The 26,137-nt window shown below is 29.7% G+C and overlaps 1 protein-coding gene across 1 annotated transcript in view; it reads right to left on the reverse strand.

The window, feature by feature from the left end:
- LOC107438912 (uncharacterized) overlaps nt 1-24,917 on the reverse strand; it is a 103,187-nt gene extending 78,270 nt beyond the window's left edge. The window contains exon 1 of the mRNA XM_043052865.3: nt 24,579-24,917. Within this exon, the coding sequence (XP_042908799.3) occupies nt 24,579-24,654 (76 nt within the window). The 5' untranslated portion in view covers nt 24,655-24,917. The remainder of the gene's footprint in view (nt 1-24,578) is intronic.
- Nucleotides 24,918-26,137: the final 1,220 nt, after the last annotated feature.

The raw sequence follows: 26,137 nt of genomic DNA on the forward strand, positions 1-26,137 counted from the left end.
TTTTAGTTTTGATAGAATAATTTCAACTAGAATTCAGCTATTTTGTTTTTAAGTTACATATTAAAATTCATATCGAGATCTTACAGTTACAAAATTTTGCTGTGTGGTATGTTATCTAAAAGTAATGAAGGGATAAACTATGTATCTATTATTTGAGAATAAAGTTTTCAAACAAAGAACATATCATTTTGGAATTCTCCGAAATTATAAATCAGGTAAGTGTTATGATTTTTACAATAAAAAATTTGCTTGTAACTATTTTTTTTCTCATTTGATGATAGTTCTCTACAGAATGCTTTTTTACATCTGATTAAGAAATATAAGAATAAAAAGAGAAACAATATGGAGGTTTTTTTATTTCAATATGAGGAATTTTTAAAATCGTTTTTTTTTATCCTAAGAATTCTTTATTTTACGTTTTTAGTTTATAATTTTTTGATAAAAATTGTTGTTAAAATACTTTTTCTTGAAAAATTAATTGGTGTAACATTATGTGTTAATGTATACTTCTTGCATATTCTAATGTTTGAGGTAATATGATGCAGAAGAGTATAGAATAAAAATTCGGTACTTACGTATTAACGAAACCGCAGCTACAGATTTGGCGGTTTTTAAGTGCCGCCAATCTACACTTAAAATTTTTGCGACAAATCATAAAATAAAACACTTTATTTATAATCAAATTAGTCATTTGGATTTCGGTGGAAAATGGGCAGATATAGAGTTTAGCATAGATTCAAAACAAACTCTATTCTCTTTCACCTACCAGATGCTGTCGCCATATGAACTATAATAAATAAGTTCTCAAATAAAATAATGTTTCCAAAACGTACATTTACTAAGATAAAGTTTCATCTTATGAGAATTGGTAAATTTTCATTTTTTCGGTAAAATATTTCACTTCTGAGAAAATGAAATTGCATCTTGTTTTGTTTTTGGCAAATCCCAAAGAAGCATTTTCGTAGCACTAAAAAATGGCGACAAAAGATAATTTGTTTTTTGTTTTTTTTTTGTTTCGTAAGCATTATTTAATTTACGTTTTTTAGTTTCTAAATAATGATTTTTATTGAAACTTAAAATTTTTTTTTATATAAATTGTTGTCAAAAATCTTTGTTTATAAAATTAAATTATATAAAGTTATGAGGCTTTATTTCCTACTTTTTGTTCATTTTAATTTTTGAAGTTAAATGATTCTTAAAGCTATGGAATGTAAGGTTTAAATGCGCCTTTCATGTTATATCATTAAATTTAGTAAAGCTATTTTTTAGGCATTAGGTTTTAACTTTTATAAGAATGTACATATTTTTTTCTGTTTATTTACAAATATTTTTCCGATGTGTTTTGGATGTCTCTTCTTTAAAAAAAAAGAGATACCATTTTGTTTTCGTTTGCATAAGAAAGAATATCAAACATTTTTCTATTTTAAATTTAATAAGCCACAATAAAGTAGGAACGTTACAATGCTACACGCTACATTCAAGACGTCTCCAGAGTAACTGAATGACTGTATATATATAGAAATCGCAGGTATTCGTCTCATACAACAACTATAACTAATTACATGTTAATACATGAGACAATATTTTAAAATAGTATTAATCACGATGTTAAAAAAATGTTGATAAATTCAGGAACTTTCGATATTGTAAGGAATATATTCTAGTTAAAGAAATAAACCTGTTTAGCCATGAGAAGGTATTATTAATACGATATTATATTAAAAATTATTCTTGGGTATGTATTTTTTACTTGAAAATCATAGTTTCTTTAAGCAAATGTTCTCATCGAAGTAAATATGAACAGAACTAAAGAACAGACATGATCCTGTCGAATTTGAAAGAAAAAACCTATTTCTGTCGAGATCGAAAAAATGTTTGGCTTCTAAGAAACATTTTAAAATACTTGTAAGTATTGCAGGTATTTATAGTTAACTAAATCAGTTAATACGGTTGAATTATTTGTGCACGATAAACAATTACATGTAGTTTTAGAACATTCCATCCATATTTTGAAGCCAGTTTGCATAACTAGACCTACTGAGAATTATTGTTCCAAGCATAGCTTTGTCAATCCATTAAGGAAATCTCGATAAGAGGTTGGGTTTGTATTTTAAGTGGCTTATTGTCTAATGATTGAATAATACTAATCGCATTCACCGTCACTCTAATGGAGTGATTAGCCATTTTAGAACAGATACCGCACGAATACAGAATTCCTTTGAAATGTGACGGCGAGAAGGATTGTAAGCTTAAAGTTTGTTCGGTTATTCTCAAATTCTATCCTAAATATGCAGGATGTTTCATAATCACCACCTTTAATATATAGGAATTAAAAAAGAATCATCATTAGCGTTTTCAAATTAATATTTCAACAATAATTGGATTGATCTTGAGTAGATGAATAAAAAGTATTTTATGAACGATGAAAAATTTGCATATAGGGAGAGTGTAAACTAATCGTACGCATAGAAAAAATAAAGGCGCGTGTTATCAGATAATTATAAAAGTATAAATTTGGTGACGTGGACCACATGTTCTACCATGTAATGTTCTTTATTGAATTTATCTGACGCAGCGAAAATAAAATAATTAAATATTTAAATGTGCGCAATAAACTATTTTTTGTTGTTGTTCAAATAGAGCTATAAGTTAGAAATTATCACTGATGTTATAATTTTAAATACGTGGAAAACTGAATCGATTATAGAATGTGAGAGTCTGTCAAATAATTTGGCCAGGGACTGTAGCCAAAAGCATCACATTCTACTAATCGCAGATGACTGCGCGTGTTTCGGTCTTTGATTGAAAAAGTTACAAATAGAAGCATCTTAATATTTGTTTAAAGAATTCTTTACTTCTGACCTTTTTAACAGGAAATTTCACCGCAACCAAGAAATGGATGCTTAAGGAAGACGATGCGCAATTTTCATTTTTTTCGGTCACGACCCACTAAACTGTCTTTATTTGCCTTCCTTCTTTTTTTATTCTCCCTCAAGAAATATATTCTCTTCGCGCTCTTCCGAAGGGAGTGTCATTAAATGCCATTGACGTAATAGAACAGCAAATCGTTTGCCGTGATTTTGGGATCGTTATAGAAGGCTTGATGCGTCATTCTTCTGCAAACATTTTTTAAAGTTTTTTTTTTTTTTTAAATTGCGAATGCACTTACATCTTGGTCCTTATGCAACAAAGATACATGAGTTTTGAGCATGGAAATAAGATTACAAAAGTATACAGTCCCTGGCCAAATTCCTAGACTCAGTATAAGATTCTATGTAAAATCTTAATTATCAGGTGATACTCTATACAGTTTTATTGTTTTTATGTGACTGTTTGCACTTGTTTACGTTCGTGCATCAATAGGTTAAATGAGACGATCTATAAATTCGACTATTGGATACATCCGATGATATATAATATAAATATAGATTATTTATTATATCAGGTATTATATTAGTACTAGTGGGCTGCGCCCCCTTCTCGCTAACGCTCGCCAACCCCCGAAAATTGCTACGCAATCTTATATGGTTTGCTTCGCAAACTAAGCTCGCTTCGCTCGCTACTAACTTAGGTACATTACAAATGTACAAAATTCTAAGAATTCAGAACAATTATTCAAATCCATATAACAACTTTTTTAAAAAAAAAACATTACATCTTTTTAGTAAATACTACGTCATTAAAATAAATTTGAATTCAAATAAATGACGTGTAATTCGTTAAACCTATTAGAAATGTGCTATAGTATAAAATCTTAAGATAAAATTTCTAAAACTGATATCTCTTTAAAAAGGTTAAAATTTTGGCTATAATTAAGTCTATTAAAAATTGAAATAAGTGAATTGCAGTGGAAAAAACTGCATAAACAAATAAATTCGACTACTCTCTTGTGCCTAGCTTATGCTCTCTCTGGTTATTTCAGTTTCTGTTTTTAAAAGCGCTATATGTTAAGCCATCTAAGCTAGATTTGGCATGTGACATTTTTAGCGGCAATGATTGGTCAATTTTCTAGTGTTGCCATTCGGGGAGTTGTAATGAGGCCTTTTTTTATCGCCGTGTAAGAGAAATATATATATAGATATTGTAATAATTAGATCCAGTGATTAGACGTACTGTAGTGTTTTAATGTTCGCGCGAGCGTACATGCAATACTTTTATATTTAAACATACATGTCATGGATTTTTATTCAGGAGATTTTTTATAGACTTCCTATTTGCATTTATATTTAGCGTATTGCATATTACAATGTTAACCCATTGATACAGGAACGTAAACAAGTGCAAACAGTCTCGTAAACACAATAAAGCTGTATAGCATAATGTGATAGCTGAGATTTTACATAGAATCTTAGAATGCGTCTAATAATTTGGCCAGGAACTGTTGATCAGTAATTCACTTTATGACAATAACAAACCAGAATATGGAATAGAATGCAGTAAAATACCTTAAATAAATCGTGACTTAAGTTTCAAGAGTCGCAAAATTGTTCAAGTACTTGAATTTTGCCTTTTTGTGAAATCCATGAATAAGTGATTATTTTTTAACAATTTTATTTCTTCAAACTTCGCCATTCTGAAATTCTAACAAAAAAAAGAACATGTTTTAAAGCGCGTCTAAATGCATTAAAACACTTCCAAGTGCATTAAATTACCAAGTTTAATAAGGTTAAGTGGTGGCTGTCATAATTTATTCAACCTTAAGTCATTAGAAATGATATTTTCAAAAGAAAACGTTCATTTGTGAAAAACTTCTTTTTGATTCCGTAGTTTGGTGATTTTTTTAAACAAATTTTCAGTTAATACATTAAAATCAGCGTACAGAAACATTGTTGTTGGAGCAAAAACTTTGTTTTCATTTTAACGAGTAGTTTATGTGGAGATGACCTAAGTAATTTAATAAATCACATCCACATTTTAGAATGTGTGTCTGATATTTCTGACTAAAAAGTGCAGAAACGTTCAGATAGTCGTCGGATGGGGGCATTTTTATAACGAAGGTCATCTGTTAGAAATAATCAACACACTTCCCGTTTTGAATAAACACAGGACAGCAAAAACAATAATGCACATAATCTTATCTCAAAATGTTAATGCAGCGGACCTTAACAGAAACATCACATTTTATCATTCTACAAATTTTTGACCATTTCTGCTCTTTCGAAACAATCAAAGACAATAACCGCACGTGTGTATGTATATAAAAATAAGCAATGACCACAAGGTTTCGAAAATCTAATTCAAGCCAGCTTGACCAGTGTCTCTCTCTAATCTCTTCCTTCCCGCTGTTATTTCGGCCCATTTTGTCATCGAAATAATGGGCGATGCAGGCCACCTATGTAAATGCGGCGGCATGGGGACTATCTTTGTAAAAGACAATGGAATCCATTGCCGACTAAAGATCTGCAACCGCTACCAATTAAGATTGGATAATGTTTTTGAGAATTTTACACAGGAGCGGTTAGAACATTGTTTCCACCGTTGCCCCAAATTACATCACACAATGGTTTTTTTAGATGGGCTCTCTTTTTCCACCAACGTTTATGAAACGCTTTTAAACAGAATAAATTCCACACGTGATTGACTAAAAAACTATTGATCCGTGATTAATGTTGACCCATTTTTTTTTGTTGTCTTCCATTTCATTGCGAGTATTTACAAACAAAAGGTGCAACAGCTGATAATATACCACCTATAATTAGTTTTTAAGAAATCTTTCGAATGAAGAAGAATTTTTATTTGCTTTAAAGATAAAATTTTTATGAGTTATTGTACTTTTAGATAACTCTTATTTATAAACTGCTTAATTATGCTGAAAATTACAAAAAAAGAAAACTGAACATTTTCGGATGTGTAGCTATATTTTTGTATATACTGAAATATGACGCAAAAATATAAAAAAAATAACCTTTGAAAAATTCCTTTTTTTTAAATTAAATTCCTGAAAATCTCTTATGCAATTGCTAAATTATATTTAAAATTACAAAATTGATTGATGGGAAGCTTATTTAACAGTTATAGCTATTCTGGTGACTATAGCTTTGTATATACTGTTAAAATATTTCGAGAGCTGCAATTGTTAAAAATTTTTATAGCTGCTGTCCTTCTTTTTTGACTAGTTATGTGTACAGCTACTAAATCATATCAACAAGTAGAAAATAGACTGAACAAGTAGGAAATAGTTAAAAACAACGAGTAACAAGTAGAAAATAGAATAAAAAATTTCACAATTGGTAGCTATTTTCTAACTAGTTCTGCATATGTTGATGAATTTGGTTTGAAAATTGCAAACTCGATTGTTAAAATATTTAATAGTTATAGCTCTTGATTTGACTGGTTATCGGTCAAATCAAGACAACAACTTATAAACAATTTTTTTTTTAAATCCCTTCTATCATTAAAATCTGATCACAAAAATTCGTTCGATATTTAAAACGGTATTGTTTTTTTATTCCCTATTAAAAGAAAAATCAAGCAATGTAATTTTCTAGTTTTTATTTATTTATTTATTTTAAAGCGGGAGATATTTGTGCTCTGAAGATAGCATCATTTCTGGCAGAGATGGAACTTTTTTAAATCGATAAACAATGCAATGCAAACGAAAAATAATTGAAAATATTTATTTTATAATTTTTTACGTACTTCAAATATGAGTAAATTGTTATGAGCATATGCAATCTCATTATATCTGCCAATAATTTATTCGACCCATGCTTTTAAATAAAACATAATTTGATTCCACGTTCCAAGTTTTTCTATTTAATTTTTCCTAATTACCTATTGCTATAACTCGAAGCTTTATGTTAAAAAAAATTTCCATAATTATTATAATTATATTTCAATTTTATTACTTAAATTAAAAAAGTAAATATTCAGTTTCTAGCTATTGATTCTTTATTTTACGTAACCATTTCATTATTTAACCTATCGATTTCATTATTTCGCCATTTGATTTCTTTTACTTTGAATTTTATTATTTCATCTTTTTATTTAAATCACTTTCCATAAAATACTTGTTTTCACAAAGGAATTCCTTTTTAATAAAAACAACGTACCCATATTTTTTTTTAACTTAAATGTTTAGAAAGCTAAAAAGAATTAAAAAGAAATCACTAGTCAATCTACAGTCCCTGACCAAATTATTAGATGCACTCTAATATTCTATACAATATCTTAATTATCAGGCGATACAATACAGCTTTATTGTTTTCACAAGACTGAAACCGGTTTGTACTTGTTTACGTTCGTGTATCAATCGGTTAAATCAGACGATATATAATATAAATTCGACGATAGGATAAATCAGACGATATATAATATAAATTCGACGATAGGATAAATCAGACGATATATAATATAAATTCGACGATAGGATAAATCAGACGATATATAATATAAATTCGACGATAGGATAAATCAGACGATATATAATATAAATTCGACGATAGGATAAATCAGACGATATATAATATAAATTCGACGATAGGATAAATCAGACGATATATAATATAAATTCGACGATAGGATAAATCAGACGATATATAATATAGATATAGGATAATTATTATATCAGGTATTATATTAGTATATTAGAAAAGTTAGACCCTATTATTAGACGCACTGTAGTTTTTTAATAATGACATGATTTGCACGAGTTTATAGACAATACTTTCATATTTAAACATACTTGTAAAGGAATTTTATTCAGGAGATTTTTTATATACTTCCTCTTTCTATTTATTTTTGACATCTTGCATTACAATATTAATCAATTAATACAAAAACGTAAACAAGTGCAAACCGGTTTCAGTCGTGTAAAAGCAAGAAAGCTGTATTGTATCGCCTGATAATTAAAATATTGTATAGAATCTTAGAGTGTGTCTAATAATTTGTCGAGGGACTGAATAATATTTTTATATATTAATTTATCAAAATAATTATAAAAAGACTCATTTAATATTACAAGTGTATTTTCTTGGGCAAATAGGCTGGTTTCTTATGGTATTCGGGAAACCCTTCGTGATGCCGTGAAAAAGTGTATCAAAAAAATCGAACAGATCTTTCTCTCAATCTGAGCAACAAAAAAATAACCTCCCCATTAGTTCATATTCTAAAAACAAAGGCGAAAACATTCCTTTGACTCAAACTATGAGTCTTTGATCACTTTGAGTTGCCCTAAAGGGGTTTCACGACTCAAAAGAAAATAAGCGAGATAAATTGGAGAATCATTAATTAGTCCTATCTGTTGAGGTCATTCGATTTTCTTTCTTCGAAAGGTTTACTGAGAACGTTCGAAACACAATAGGTGATTTCCATTTCGTAAACTAATCAGATTGGATGAAAGTTAAAGATTCATATCATTTCACACCTTTTTTTTTCTGTCGTTAAAAGAAAAAAAATGTCTTTTAGAAAGATGAACAAAAATATATCAGAAGTATTATATATCAATAGTTCGAAACCAATATGGAAAGATTAACAAAAATGACAACAAAAGTCCGATGGAAACTTTATAGAAAAGTTAACAAAATTATATCAAGTTCTGATTCGAAATAATAAGAAGAGCAACGTATTTTAGTAGAAAAGAATTTTAAAAAAATACGCATTTCCCGCTATCTTAAAAATGTCTCTCAATCAAGAGTCCCTGGCCAAATTATTAGACGCAAGATTCTATGTAAAATCTAAATTTTCTGGTTATACTATACAGCTTTATTATTTTTACGCGGCTGAAACCGGTTTGCACTTCTTTATGTCCGTGTATCAATGGGTTAACATTGTAATACAATGCGTTAAAAATAATTACAAATAAGAAGCATATAAAAAAATCTCCCGAATAAGTAGAGATCAGTTTAGTCTCAATATTAAAAAAAAAAAAAAGATAAAGTTTGAATAGCTAAAAATCATTCGTCTTAAACGAAAGATACTGGTTTGGCAAACTAAAGTTCAATACTAATTAAAGGTGTCAAATGAGGCATGTTAGACACTCATTGTTATTAACGCTAATGCTCATTGACTTGGTTAAGCTGTCTTTTTAGTTCTTGAACAGCGCCATTAAGTTTAAGTACGTTTTCAAAGTTTATTTATTCATTATTATTTTTTTTTTCACCTTAAAATGTATTTCTTAGTGTTCTGCTTATTCTTTGAATTTCAAAATATTTTTGCAAATTAAAGTTAGAACTGTTTCGGTTGGCGAAAAAACTTCGCTGGTTTAATTATGGATAGCAAATAAATGCACAGTTTGATTTTGACGGAGTATCTAATTTGATTTATTTTCCATCAATAATGCCATCGAGATAAAAAGAATTTTTTTTTAAATGTCAGCTTATGTTGTAATAAACATTTTAACAACAAATTCTTCGTGATACCAACGATACCATACTTACATGTAAGAGACAAAAATTAAATCCACTATCACTTGTACAATATGCATTTATTATACTTGCATATTGTCTTAATGGTGCGATTTTAAATCTATTAATACTTTCTATTAATAATTCTATACATTCAACTTCTATCAACAGTTCTAAATGTCTATTAATAATTCACACTTTCCATAAATAATTCTAACTTTCTATTAATAATTCATATTTTCTATTAATATTGCTATAAATTCAATTTCTATTAATAATTCTAACTTTCTATTAATTATTCATACTTTCTATTAATAATTATTATTATTATTATTTTTTATCCGTCGTTGAACGGCCTACACAATTTTGAGCTTACGACAACTCATGTTCAACTCCGTAACCTTGTCATTTTGAACCACTCCAGAAGACAAGGGAACTCCTGGATCAGTACCCCCATGATTTGTTATGGGAACAAGGAAGACTTTACGACTCGACAGATTTAACGCGCTTCAGTTACCCTTTACTACACGGGGAGTCTTCGGCCGACGGGGATCGAACCCACGAACATGGGTCCAGTGCCCTACCTATCTCGTCCTTTCTAATAATAATTCTATAAAATCAACTCATTTAAACGGACAAGCTAATTGATTTTTAAAACTAAAATCCGACAACAATCTCCTGGCATGTCAACTTGATGAGCAAAATATTAATCCAATCATTTGATTTACTTACTAATGCTAAATTTTTGTTAACCCTCTGCAATCAGTATAGGATTGCTCAACTTATCTTCTTATTCTTCATATAATCATATAACCGTCTTTTCAAAAGTTGATGACGCGTTTGCTAAGGTTAAAACAAAACGCGGTTTCTACTTAACACAGTATTAACGTGGTATAACATTTCACATATTGCAAGCATAGTTGCAGAAAATTTGCATCACGTTAAGGTTCAAGATAATATGGTTCAGCATAGAGCCTGGTAATAAAAATGCAGCAAGGTTTTGATTTCTTCCACAAAATAACTTTTATTAGCACTAAAATGATTTAGCAGAAAAGAGAAAATTTGAATGGAAAGGTTGTTTTCACTTAAGTATTCCAAACTTTAGTTTCAACGTAAAATTAAATCAGTCGTTCATCAATTAAAGAGTTTCGTGAAAAAGCGTCATTCATTAAAAAAATAAAATAAATTTCTATTCATTTTATTTTACTCTTCCATGTTTATTTTGTTTCTTCTTCACGTTTTTTCAGTTCTTTAGATCTCACTCTTTCAAGGTATCGACTTTTTTCAATTATCGCATCATAAAAAGAATTTCTTATAAAATTGTATTATTTCAACATCATTAGTTTTCTTAAAATGGCAGTTCTTATCGCATTTGTTTATTATTCCGGTAAATTTCTATGTTTGTTTACAGACTTTTAACTTTTAAGATTTTTCCTGTTACATCACTTTTTCTCAGTATTTATTTATTTTATTTTACAAACTAAAAAAAGCAGTTTATTTATTTATTTTTTTGTAAACATCCAATGTAAACTTTAGTCACGGAGAGAAAATAAAATATTTAGCATTGACTAATAAAATGCGTTTGTCACTGGGATGGTTTTAGTTGAAGTAACGATAAAGAAATTTTACCCCTTTTGAGGCTTTTACTTGCCGCACACATTCGAAATGACAACACTATTCGAATCTCTTTTGACAATTCAATCAAATTTAAAAGCAATTAACCAAATTATACGAAAAAAATTCATAAACTATTCTATTTTTTTATTTATCATAACCCAAAAAAAGAAAACTTCATGAATTGCTTTATTTATTTATTATTATGATTATTATTTTGAAATGCTGTTATTTATGTTATATGCAACCTAACAGAGTCTGACGCTTAAAGTTTTTCTTAAAAGAATTTTATTTTTGTCTAAATTTAAAAAAAAGTATATTATAATTAGGAAACTAAAATGAATGCATTTTTCTCAGTATTTAAAAATCAAGTCACCAGAGTTAGCTTCATATTTAGCGACATAATAACAAGTTATAAATGCTCACACTAGGGGTGCTTTACATGTAATAGTTATCCAGGATATGTGATTTACTTTTTATAATATTTTTAGTACATTTTAATGAACACGCTTTCGTTTCTGTAAGGGTAGACACGAGCAATTGAAATTTAGACCAGTTTCCGATTCGCTAATGAGCTGAAATGTCTACTGGTACTTCATGCTCAACGAAAATACGATTTTCTATCGTTTCCTGACAAATGCAAAAAATAATTTATCGTCTGTTTATCACCATGAATTTACAGTGACTGGTAAAAAATATTAGACGCACTGTAAGACTCCATGTAAAATCTTTATTTTCAGTTTATTATCAGGTGATACTCTACAACTTTAGTTTCTTTAGGCGGCTGAAGCCGGTTTGTTCTTGTTTATGTTCGTGCATTAATAATAATTAATATATATATATATATATATTTCAATATTACAATTTTCACTTGAATTCTGTCTTTTGGTTTTTAAAAATAAACTATTTAAAGTTGTATAAATATTTGAGTACTTTAATATTCAAAATGTTTTCGGCCCATATTAAATAGAATAATAAATTATAATAAATAATTATCATTTACTTTTTTGTTCAAACAATTATCTTCAGATAAATAAGTTTCATAACTGTCTGATAAATTGTCTTCAACGTGCTTAAAAAGTTTATGAGAATAGAGCAAAAGACTCAAAAAGTAAAAATGAACAACATTAAGGGTAGCCTGATCGCAACACACAAACTACTAGGAACCTATTTTTTCATAGTGCAACTCTCCCCATGCTTATTCAGATCGGTTTTCGTTACTTATAATATTGATTGCTCTATTTAATTAGGAGATTTGAGATTAAGTTCTCAAATCATTCTATAATTGAAAATTCCATCATTAGATCAAAAAATGTTCAGAGTGTTTAATTTTTACATTTTGCGCATTATGCACTACAAGTGAGTGTTTCATACACAATTTTTTTTATCATTTCTGCTTATTATTGATGGTTACACGTGTATTTCCTTTTTTTTTATACACATATTCTTTAGAAATGTAAGCTCCGGTTCTCTTAACAGAACTTTCAGAACAAACGACCCAACCCAGGATACAAATCGTAGCCAGGTCTAATAATTTTGCGACGACTTGCATCGACTAGACTTAAAATGTGGATCAATGTCTAGAGTTGCCGTCGAGTCAACCGTGGGAATTCTTTTTCTCTCGATGCATTAAAAATTCTCGGTTAGTTTCCCGAAATGTATCTGATACTTGATCTCGATAGCCTTTTTGGATCGAGGGTATTTTAATAAGTTGTAAAACTGAACCCTCTATTCCAGTTGAACCCTATTATTGTTTGCTATTCAGTGACGCCATTTGAAGCTTAAAAAAGTACGGTATTGTGGTTCGACTTAGCACCCGATTAAGGGTTGCGTGAATGGAACGAAATGATTGATTTAAAATGTCTAACACTATACGGAGACTAGAATATCTCTTAACATGAACTGATATGCATATCCATGTATCATATAGAGTTAGAAGAATAATTGAATCTGCTCAAGATAAATTTTCTTACGATGCAATTGACATAAAATTTTAAATTTGAATCAATATGTAGACCCAAGTATTTTACCGTGGTCACGGATTCTAATTTCGACAGACCCATTCTTTTGTTTAAGTATTTGAATGATATTGAAGTCTATTTCATGACTGTTTATTATAAAAATCATACATTTCATTGAGTCTATGTTTCATTTTAAAGAATTATCGATAAACAACTATCGGATTTTGTCAGAATCGTCCTCAATTTCTAGTTTTTTTTAAAAAATTGTTTGGTGATCATAAGAATCATAAAAATGATATAATAATTATAAATGAAAATTATTACAATCTAAGGACGCAGCATTGGAAAATAATATATTTAATTCTATGATTAAATGACATAGTCATAACATAAAACACTCAAAAATTGCTTTATATAACCCAATTGAACATAACAGAACTTAATGAACTCTATGTAATAGAGTTCTGTTATGAACATAACAGAACTCCATTTCATTGCCAGGTGAGATAAAAATAAACACGAGTTTCGCAACAAACTTAGATTTTTTATTTCATTAACCATACCTATTTTTTTTTTCGATCTCACAGAACATCTTGTATACTTATATATTGCTATTATTACCTAGATCATTCATCACAATAATAACAGATGATGAAATGCAACTATTTTTTTTTTAAATTTCAATTAAGAGCCTTAATGGTTGCCCATACATTCACACTTGAATTGAAAGAAAAATAATGGAATTTTAATGAACAATTGATTGGGAAATGAAAGAGAAGTACCTCAACACAATCCGGAAAAAGTGAAGTCCACAGCAGTTATCAAACAACCGGTTTCTGTTGATGAAGGTGGCCCGGTTCAATCACTGAACTGTTGCAGAGTTTCTGACCTGCCTCCGCTAATAAGTGGGTCACAACTTGAGGCTCTTTTATAACCCGCATTACACATCTTAATGAATTTCTTTCACGAGAGTGAGATAAAAGCGTAGAAAAAGGTACATATAAAAATGGAACACTTAATGTCTGGGATATGTAAGACGTTTCTCTAATTACTCACAAGGGGTATTAAACACTTTCCAAACAAGAGTTGCAGTTTCAAAACTAATTAATTGTTATAATTGATTGTATAGATTCATCCATATCTAAAAACTTTCACAATTTTCTAGTTTTACGGAAAGCAACATAAGGATTCTAATCAAAAATGACTACCCACAGTGCGCAACATTTCGAATTTAGTAATTTTCAAAAAAATAAATAAATAAAATTTGCTATGAGGAGGACTTTGTGACCTGAGAGATATTACGTTCCCCAGTCATCTTCCCCATCGATTCGAACTCCAGTTCTCACGAACATGAGTCCAGCTCCCTGGCAACCAAGCTATCACGGCCCCCAAAATAGGCAGTTAAAGTAATGAGTAATAAAATTGTGAAATAAACATAATCTGGAATTATTTTTTTTCACTATTATTAAACTATCTCTTTGGATAAAAACCATTTCACGAGTTTCTATAGTACGCTGAGAAGAAAAAAAGTATGATCATAAGTAGAATATGGTAAAATGTACCGTTTTTCTGGCCCTATAGAAAACACTTAAGAGCTTGATAATTCATACCGAAGCACGGTGGTCATGATTTTGGTAAAATGAACAATAAATTAAGGTGTTATAATTTGCGATAAAGTTTTGGTAAATAGGGTAAAGTTTTGTAATTTTATCATGGCAACTTATAGCGCAGCGTAAAAATAACTTATTCGGTTAAATTTACTTTTCAGTTTTGAATTTTTAACTAAATAATTATAATTTTAATTTTTGAATTTTTAACTAAATAATTACAAATTCGAGGATTAAATAAATTAAACGATATATTATATAAATATGAAATATTTATTATATTAGTATATTCTAATAATTAGAACCACTTATTAGACGCACTTTAGTGTTTTAATAATGACATGTTTTTTTGTCATGTTTTGTCATTTGACATTTTTTAAAGGCAATACTTCTATATTTAAACACACATGCAATAGGTTTTTATTCAGGAGATTTTTAATAGACTTCCTATTTGTATTTATTTTCAACGTATTGCATTACAATGTTAACCCATTGATACACTAACGTAAACAAGTGCAAACAGTCACATAAAAACAATAAAGCTGTATGGAGTGTCACCTGATAATTATAATTCTACATAGAATCTTAGAGTGCGAGTCTAATAATATGGACTGTTTACTTTCTAAACATGTTATTCTGGAATTTCACTAAGATAATACTTAGTATATAATAGTAAAAAAGGTAATAACGTAATTAAATAAAATATATATATATAAATTTATTTGTGAAGGTTTCTTTTTGACGATTAGAATTCTAAAGTTGATTATTCACTAAAATAATATTTAACATTCTCTTTTACATCATCTCTAATTCAAATGTAAGACAGAATCCATTTTGTTTAATCTAACAAAATAAACATTAAAATGAAAAACATGTGTCGTTAGCAGAGGCCATTCTAGGAGAATTTCCGAGTTTATTCGCGACCACCAAAACGCATTCATAATTTAAAAGATGTTAACACCTCAATCGAAGAACGTCTGAGTTTTTCTTTTTGAAACGAAAGCAAATTGTTTACCTTCTTAATTGACTTCCAACAATTTGCATTAACTACACAATTTATTTGGAAAAGTTTATTTCATATAACACGTGTTTGATTCTTTAAGTTAACTGTGTTTTTAGTCAGATGACACCAAAAAAAGTGTTTCCAATTTATTTACTTTTCTTTAACAGAAAAAAATATTGAAGCCAATTATTCACTTCCTAAATTGATTACAGTTTTTTTTATTACTTTATTTGTATCATTTTTAACCGCATCCCTTACCATTTTTTTTGAAAAAAAAATGCAAAAAATAAACCTATTTTTTTCATTTCATTAATAAATGCAAGGAACTAAAACAAAACATATATACGCATGTTTTAAGTCGACATTTTAATTCTTTCATGTGTCAGAAATATTTAATTTACCATCCGTTTGCAATCCCAAATGATCTCGGGGCTAATGAAAAAAATTAAATATGAGTCTTTTGCATGTGTTCACACCTGAAAAATTATTCGCATTACTTTCGCTCGTGAACGCCATTTTTTTTACTCTTTTTTTCTATGTAAATTCATCCACCATCTATGTATATACAATTGTACAAAACACGTCTGCAGTCCCAAACAGATATCGGCCAACTTCCAATCACAGCAGATTATTATTATTTTTTTGGCTTTAATTCCGGCCGAATAAGAAAAGGTGATAAAATTAAACGTATTGACGAATTCTGTTACGCCCGAGTTTACTCGGGATAGTAAATAGTTGCAATCTATACATACCCGAATTAACTCGGGATAATTAGGGAAGCGGTTAAGATGACAAAAGTTAAACAAATGTGATACATATTTAGGTCAATTAAATTTTTACTCAGATAACATCAACAAGGCTATTTCCAACCGTGGGTTTGCGAAATAAGAGAGAAGGTTGATGTGTCACACCCAAAAAAAAAGACGAATATTTTTAAAATGAAGTATTTCCTTGTACCGTTCATTATAGCAATGCGGTTCATTGAATTAATAACACAAAATAAGGATAATATTTTTCGAAAATTTGTCGCTACATTTGAGAATTTTTCCATCTCATTAATAATGATCCTTAAAATGTGACTTGCCCCACTGATTAAAATGACGTTAAAAAAAGAAACTTTAAAGCTTAATTTGTAAAATCATAAACAGAAGTTAATTAAGACATTTTGAGAAAAATTTACTGACTGTTTTTATAAACAATGTAAATATAGTTACCTCTTTTTATGAAAATAAAAAATACCCAAAAACCATTGACCTGTTTAAACTTCTTGTGAAAGTTCGTTTCAGTGAAAAATCTACAAAAGAGTCCTGATTTTGCGAGGAAAAAAAAGAGTTTTTGTTTCAAAATAATGAATAAAAATCATTATTGATTTAAATTTCTCAAAAGAAATGTTTTTGTGAAGAATTACAAATAGGCGAGCGATGGCGAACAGGTTGTGGATAAACCTACAAGTATAATAAAAAGAAAGGAAAATATTTTTTTATAAAATACAAATATTGTATTATCAGTCGATACGAATTCCGCACCCGGCTAGCACCGACCACGATGCTGACGTGAAATATCCTCAGTGGTAGACGGATCATGGGTTAGTGTCCCCTTGCCGTGAGGCTAACCGTGAGAGGTTCTCGTGGTCTTCCTCTCCATGTAACGCAAATGCGAGTTAGCTCCATCAAAAAGTCCTCCACGAAGGTAAATTTCTTCCAATACTCGATCCAGGAGTTCCCTTGTCTTCTGGATAGGGTTCAAAATGACAGGGCTACAGAGTTGAACATGAGTGGTCGTAAACCCATAAAAATTGGGTCGGCCGTTTAAAAATTATATTTATTTATTTACATATTTATGTAATATATTATTTAAAAATTATATTTATTTATAAAATACTCATAGCTTTTTTTGTCTGAAACCCATACCAAATTTTCCAAAACAGCTAAATAATCTGTGTACGCGATTAAAAATCTCATATTTTGGGGGAAATTAAAAATTTAATTTTTCTTTCAAAGCATAATTTTTTAATGGCTCTGTTATGAATAATGTTAATATTAAAAAAAAGTTGTAAAAAGTTACTGTAAAGTTCGATTTATGTTTAAAATATTCCTTCAAAATAAACGAAAATAGTTAATAAAAATAAATTTGAAACTACAATGGAGCTAGACTGGTAAAAAATATTTAGAGATAAAATATCGTCCCATTTACATCCCGAGTACCATTCTGGTAAGACTAACCCGTTCAATATTTCGGTAAAAGAATGTTTGAGCAAAATGCGTCGAAATGAAACAAATAACAATCGAAAAGATCAAGATTTAAATACTTATTTCTGAGCAACAATTTTATGAGCAAGAATATAGAATATTAACTGCATATAATTGTTAGAAAAAGTCATGAAGTCAAATGTGCAAAAAACGATAAGATGATAAGCGCATTTTCGATGCAAAAGTTCTCAAACGGTCATTTGACCGGTTGTGGTACGTTTTATAACCGTCGTTGGACAGCCGGCGTCAATTTGGTTTACGACTTCTAATGTTCAACTCCGTAACCTTGTCCTTTTGAACCCAGTCCAGAAGACAAGGGAACTCCTGGCTCAAGTATTGGGAGAAATTTTGCCTTCGTGGAGGATTTTTTGATGGAACTAACCCTCATTTGCGTTACATGGTGAGGAAGATCACGAGATCTTCCCATGGTTAGCCTGACGGCAAGGGGACTCTAACCCATGATCCGTCTACCACTGAGGATATTTTACGTCAGTACTGTGGTCGGTACGAGCCGGATGCGGAATTCGTATCAACCAGCCATCGCCGGGATCGAACCCAGGTTCACCTCATTGGAAGGCGAGCGCTCTATCCCCTGAGCCATCGTGGCTCTCATGGTACGCTTAGTGTTAAAAGCATAATTTGTTTCCTGTAAGACTTTTAAAGTCATTTAGATAGTGAACCTTCTGATCATTCTATAAAAGGTTATTCAATTTGTTTAATCTTTTTTTTTACCACGTTTTTATTAACTTGCCTTCGTGTATGTCTGTTCGAGTGGAATTTTGTAATCGATTTTAAACTAACTTCCCACCTTCAAATTTGGCACATAGTCCAGAATTGGATGACAATGCATGAAAATGAAGAGAAAGAAGAAATACAAAGTAAAATAAAATTAAAGTTAAAGAAAAATTAATATTTTCGCGATTGTATTTTGTTGTCGATTCGATTATTTCAAATGAGTGTCAAATGTCAGGTGAAAAGTTTTGTTTGCAGTGAGTGACGAAATTGAGATTTTGGAAGTGAGTACAAAAAAAGTCAAAATAAAAAATAATATTTTTAAAAACCACGTTTTTGTAGTTGAGAATAATAATTAAAAAATAAAAATTTGAAAAACGAAAAACGTGGGGTGCATGAAATACATAACAGTACATATGCACATTTCCTTACTCATACACATGCACAGCCACATACACATATACATCCACATGCGCATGCATATACACAACATATTCCACATACACATGCATATACACAACATATTCCACATCCACATTCAGATACAATTACAATTACAGATATACATACACATATTCTCATGAGCACACATACACACACTAAATATAACATTACTGTTATGTATTTCATGCACCCCACGTTTTTCATTTTTCAAAATCAATTGTAGGGATGTGGTTAGCGAAGCTTCAGATCGGGTCAGATGCATAAAATTCGAAACGCTTCGATGCGTTTTTCTTCTATGTATACAGTCATTTAACTTAGGAAAAAGCATTTTGTATCTATTCCTGTTCACACCGTTGCCACCCCAACAATATAATACCTCATTCATAATCCTTACACCTATTCTCTTTTTTTTTCTTCTTCTTCTCAAAAACAGTGGTTTTTTCTTTTTCGTTCTTGAGAATCTAAAGATGGAATAGTATATTTTCTTTTCATGACTGAAAAAGAAATGCAAATGAAGTATGCATTTTCTCTAAAGCTTGTTGGGTTGTTCGGGAAACATATTCGAAGGTTTTTTTTTTTTTCTCAGACTGTCGGAATATTTTCCTTTGTGGATGAATCATTTGATCTTAATTATCATTAACATACCCTAATTAAGTTTTTTTAAGTTTCATTTTATAGGTTGTTCTATTTCATGAGGTTGCGAGGAAGAATGAATGGATATTTAACCGCTTCCAAATTTCACCTCAATTTGAAAAGTTTCGCCTAATTTGAATGTTTTTTACAATCGTTTTGAAAAAAATGCACAAAATCAACATATATTTTTTTTTGTTAATAAATGCTGGAAATTAAAACAAAACCTAATACACAAGTTTTGAGATGAAATTTTAATTGTTTCATGTGTAGCAAAACATTTAATTTATCATCAGTTTACTATCTCGAGTTATTTCGGGCAAATGAAAAAAAGCTAAATATGAATCTTTAAGGGATAGTTTTTAAAACGAGAGTGATACTTTCCGAAAGCAGTAAAGTGATACACCATTTCCCCCCCTTTTTTTTCTATGTAAATCCAGCAACTAGCGTCTGTACAATCGTACAAAGCACGTAAAAAGGAAACGGCAAAACTCCTATTCAAAAATTGGCAAACTTTCAATCACAACAGATTATCTTTCGTTTTGGTTCCATCGGAGTAAAAACGCAATAAAACAAAACGCGCTGATAAATTCTGTTACTTCCGAGTTTTCTCGGTATCATAAATATTTGCAATCTATGGATAACTGAGTTAACTCGGGATTATCAGGGAAGCAACGTATGTTTGCTAATTTTTAAAAGTGGAAATGCTACTGGAGTGTGAGGGATACAGTTTTTAAGATCTCTGAAATCTTTTGAGTTTTTCTACTATCGTAACAAGTCTTCTTGGATCATCAAGTCATTTAATAAGATTACGTCTATGAAGAACAAAACTGTTAATATGTAGGAATATTTTTAGAAGGCACATTATTATGTTTTTTTAAATGCTATACACTATTGTATCATTTAATAAGTCTTCATATATCATCTTACTGAGTGATGCTTAATAAATGATTCGTCCTAAAGGAAAAGATAGTTGAAATTCAAATTTTTAAAACTTGAAAAATCGTTGAGACAAGGAAGGGACTTTACTTTTTCGTTTTGGATTAAACGAAAATAAAATATTTAATGTAAGTTGTTATATTCTTTTCCTTATACGATCTTACAAATTTAGAAAACTGTTCATTAATATTTTCAAACCGAGAGTGTCTTTATTTATCTCGATTATAAAAATAGACAATTTTTAACAGGACCAGTAAAAGAACAGAAACGGGTTCAATTGGGTGATGTAAATCAATTTTGGGAGTTATATTTGTTGACTATGTCATTTAATCATAGAATTAAATATATTATTTTCCAATGCTACGTCCTTAGATTGTAATAATTTTCATTTATAATTATTATATCGTTTTTATTCTTATGCTCATCAAACAATTAAAAAGAACTTAGAAATTGAGGATGATTCTGACAAAATCCGATAGTTGTTTATCGATAATTCTTTAAAATGAAACAAAGACTCTATGAAATGTATGATTTTTATAATAAACAGTCATGAAATAGACTTCAATGTCATTCAAATATTTAAATAAAAGAATGGATCTGCCGAAATTAGAATCCGTGACGACGATAAAATACTTAGGCGTACATATTGATTTAAATTTAAAATCGAATGTAAGTTACATAAGATCTTCAGGTGATCGAATTATTCTTTATATTTTGCATGGATATACTTATAAGTTGGAGACTAACTAACATAATGTCAAATTTATTAATACAGATAAAAGGAATTAATCACTACCAGTTACTCAACATATTACCAATCCGTTTTTCTCAAACATACTCTTTTTATATATATATATAACCTTTACTAAACAGCCGAAACAAATATAATATAATACAATATTTTATAACCGTCGTTGAACAACCAACCCTATTTTTTATGGGTTTTCGACTAATAATGTTCAAGTCCGTAACCTTGTCGTTTTAAACCCATTCCAAAAAACAAGAGACAACAAGAAAAAACAAAACAAGAAATTATCCTTCTTTTGATGGAACTAAGTCGCGTTTGCGTTACATGGAGAGGAAGACCACGAGAACCTCTCACGATTAGTTTGACGGCAAGGGAAATCATAATCCGTCTACCGCTGAGGATATTTCACGTCACCACTGTGGTCGGCCGGATGCGGATTCCTATCGATCCGCCATCGCTCTCATTCGAACCCAGTTCGCCTCATTCGAAGGGCGAACTCACTATTTCCTGAGCCAGTTCTCGTAGTTAAAAAGACACGACTGTCACCGAACCATACAGTCATGATGGTTAAACAGTATTTAAGCGACTAGATAAAAAAAAAAACTTATATCAATGAGGATAAATGGCGTCTATCTTATTTTGAGTATCAATTTCTATGTAATGGTGACCTTACTTACAGTGGAAGGACTGTGCATCCTACATACTTCAGTCTTGCTTGTAGCTCACTTGGGTAGAAAACACTCCTATCGGGTTTTAATCACGATTTTAAAAGCTGAACAAGCCACTTTTTTTTTCTTCTTAATTTTTCCATTTTAATTCGCTCAAAGCTAAATGAAATGCGGTTTACCATTTCATGATTTTAATCTGCAATCAACCATTACTAAAGCTAATATCGAAAAAAGAAAAAAAGAAACTAAAAAGATTTAGTGCACACTATTAAAAATTATCATTTTCTTATTAAAATTATTGCTTAGTGCAGTATTTAAACAAATTTTGTGCAGGAAAAATTATTATTTTTTTGTCTATTAAATGTTATTAGGATTGCTTTTGAATATAGATTCCAACAATTAATAAACTGGAAATGTGTATTCTTTCCATTGTTTTAAAATTTGCAAAACAAAATAGAAAGAAAAGTAATATTGAACTGAACGGGAAACTAAATTTTGTATATCCATCAGGGGCAGTTTTTATATTATCAGAGCTGATTTCGTCATGATGGTTAAACATCTTTAAACAACTAAAGCGAAAAAAATAAAAATTGTTTTAATTAAAAGGTTATATTTTAAATTATCTTAATTCATTTGAAAAACTTAGAGAACATTTCGATTATCTACGTGAAAGGCTTATAAGTTCCTTTTTATTTTAAACTATTGTTATACTTAGTTTCTATCTTCTTAAATAGTATATTTTCCATTACGGCGATAGCAAATGCTCAATTTATTTTGAGAAATACAACAAATAAAGAATAAAAAAAGTAAACAAAAAAAACTTTATTCCTTACCTCATTTTTTTTTTTTGAAAAAAAAAAGCCATGTTCATGATTGAACAATTTTTTTTTAAAATTCACGACTCAAAATTCAATTCAGAAAGATTAAGATAAAAGCTAAACTTCTAAATCAACCAAAAATATCTGGTTTTTTTGTTTTTTGATGCGTTGCAATTTTTAGTTTTTTTTTAATCGTAAAGAGCATCAAAATTATTAAATGTGCTGTTGTGAGTGTGGATTTGACTGTCAACGTTCCTAAAAGAGTGACGATCTTTCTTTCAATCCTCAGATATTTATCTTGAACTTCTTTCTTAGATTACATAATTATATTTTGTTGGAAATTTTCCTGCAATTTTCTGCAGTTTTCTATCAGTTTGAGAGACATTTTTAAACTTCCAAGAACAAATAATGTAGTCCGAAATATTATAAATAAAAGCAGATTTTAGTTTCATAAAAAACAGGAATAAAAATAATGTATTTAAATTTGAATGGAAATTCAAAAAAAAAATTTATTTAAATTATAAATTTCTAATAATGAAACGATGAGTTTGTTGTTTCTGATTATGCGTGCTTCTCTTATAATTTCATATAATAATCATACACTATTAGAGTATGCTGGCGTCCTGAAATTAACACAGCGAGGAACAAACAATGGATTGAAATTTTCTTTTAGTTTTAATAAAATATCACCTTTTTTTCACGATTATATCATAATGTTTTTGTGCTTCGTTTGTTATGTTACACATTTGAGATTTTTGTTAATTTTTTTTTAAAACTTGATTCTTATTTATTATAATTTAAGATTTAAGTCTTTTTTTGACAAAAAATTCTTAAACAGAAAATTATGGCATCAAATTCTTATTCCCTTTCATGTTAAAATAATCAAAAAAAGTGTAAAGTATTTGAACAATAATAACTTTTTGAAAACCGATGCAAAAATTTTTAAGAAACCCCCCTCCCCCAAAGCTAGTCATTAAACCTTAGCAAAACAGGAACAATCGATTTTCTTTCCAATACTAAGCTTGGCAGATGGATTGCAATTATTTTACCATTTTTGGGGGGGGGGACCTCAAATATGTTAATTAATGAGTGCAAGAGATATTTTAAGTCACGAAATCCGACACAAAGACGTACTTTCTCTCAATAAGCATACTTTTTTTCCGACGGTTTTGGATTTCTGCCCCCCCCCCCCAAATATAGAGGGGAACCTCAATCTGTAAAATAAGGTCCCCATAGTTTTGTCAATAAAACGGCTCAAAGTTTGGACCCTTACTAATTTTATTTTTGCTTTCATTTTATTTTTTGCGTATTCCGCCATATCTCGAGAATATTTTAAGTGAATCGAAAACTTTTTGCAGACAACTATATAATTCCTTTATGCAAAGATAATTTCATGCAAAAGATAACTTGTGATAAATATTCATTGTTTTTTTATTATTTTATTTAATAATAGTCGGAAAATTTTTTTGAATCGTTAGGTGTACAATTTTTTACATAATTTTAAAGCATGTCATTTCACATGACAAAATACAAAATTTGAACAAAACAGGTGGAATAGTTCTTGAGAAACTGAATTTTTAAAATAAGGCTTCTTTAAAATTCGATTAGTTTTATATTTTGTGTTTTGTCTATTAAAATTACACGCTTTAAAATGACGTAAAAAATGAAACGCTTTACAATTCAAATTTTTTCAGACAATTATTAAATAAAATACCAAAAAAAATATAAATATTTAATAAAAGTTATATTTTTCATAAAATTATGTTTGGATAAACAAATTTATAGTAAATATGGTATATTTAAGCAAATTTCACCACTTACCAGAAGCTGCCGTCACAAGTAGTCCAATCTGTAATCCAATGTTTATAAAGAGCAACACATTGCGGCAATCACCCATTATTGTTAACTACTGCTATGTACAAGCTTGCAATCCTATGCAATCTACACACCCATGGAACACCACTCTGAACAACAAAAGTAGCCACTCTATATTTTTTATCTTATTTCCTCCTCAACTAAATTAAAAACGTCAACAAGAAGAAAATGTCCCACTAACTCATGATTGCCGAGACAGATAAGAAAGAAAAACTCTCGTGTGGGATGTCGTCTGTCGATAGAACAACTTCTGCTGCCCGAGATTCAGAAAAGCAACAGGTGAGTGACTCGAATTCTCCAAAAAGTTCTTAAACTTCAACGATTGGTGCAAAGTGATTGTGACGTAGCCTGGATGCCCCGTGGTCACAACTAGTTTCTGTAAAGAGTGTGAAGAGATATAACGGTGTTTCTTGGTTGACTTGCTACGGGAGCATCCTCTTCTTTTTTTGGATCTCAGGGACATCCTTTGGATTAATTCTTGAGCGAGGACTCCTGTTGTTGTTTACCCTTTATTCATCCCCGCTTTTGTGTGGAAGAGCCATGAAGATATCTTTCCTTTTTCACCCCATCCGCAATATTTGTTCGGCCTTATTTGTTTGTTGTGGTGTCTTAGAACAGAAATATTTCTGCTGCAAGAGTTCTACTTACAGTTCCGTTGCCAAATTATGAGATTCTATGTAAAATCTTAATTATATCAGGTGACACTCTATAACAGCTTTATTGTTTTTAAGTGACTGTTTGCACTTGTTTACGTTGGTGTATCAATAGGTTAACATTGTAATGCAGTACGTTAAGAATAAATGCCAACAGGAAGTGTATAAAATATCTCCTGAATAAAAACCCATGACATGTTCATTTAAATATAAAAGTATTGCCTATAAACTCGTGCAAAACATGTCATTATTAAAACACTACAGTGCGTCTCATCATTTGATTCAATTATTACAATATACTAATATAGTGCCTGATATAATAAATATTCTCTATTTATGTAATATATCGTCTAATGTATCCAATCGTCTAATTTATATTATATATTCCTTTAATTTAACAAATTGATACACTCTCGTAAACAAGTGCAAACAGTCTCGTAAAAACAATAAAGCTGTTATAGAGTATCACCTGATAATTAAGATTTTACATAGAATCTCAGAGTGCGTATGATAATTCTGTATTTATTCCCATGTAGAGATAAAGTGACGCTCTCAGATAAAGTTAATTACACTTTAATAACGTGTTTAAGTGAACCCTGTTTCCATTAAAGTTAAACCAAAGTTAGCGTAAACTATATTTTCAGTTTTAGTTCCTTTTTTTAAAAAAAAAGCACTGTCTTATACAGTGGCGTACGCAGAATTTTTTCAAGGGGGGTGTTCATAATTTTCTGAAACTACTAAGAAAAATTTGAGTCTGTAATAAAGCACTATTATTTCCCTAATTTAGACAGCTAGATAATTTTGACTTTTTATTTAAACAACATTGTTTAGTTAAATTTTGATTTGATTTTT

The sequence above is a fragment of the Parasteatoda tepidariorum genome, chromosome 2 (genome assembly GCF_982258835.1).
Source record: "Parasteatoda tepidariorum strain Cologne lab strain chromosome 2, Ptep-v5.0, whole genome shotgun sequence".
NCBI lineage: Eukaryota > Metazoa > Arthropoda > Arachnida > Araneae > Theridiidae > Parasteatoda > Parasteatoda tepidariorum.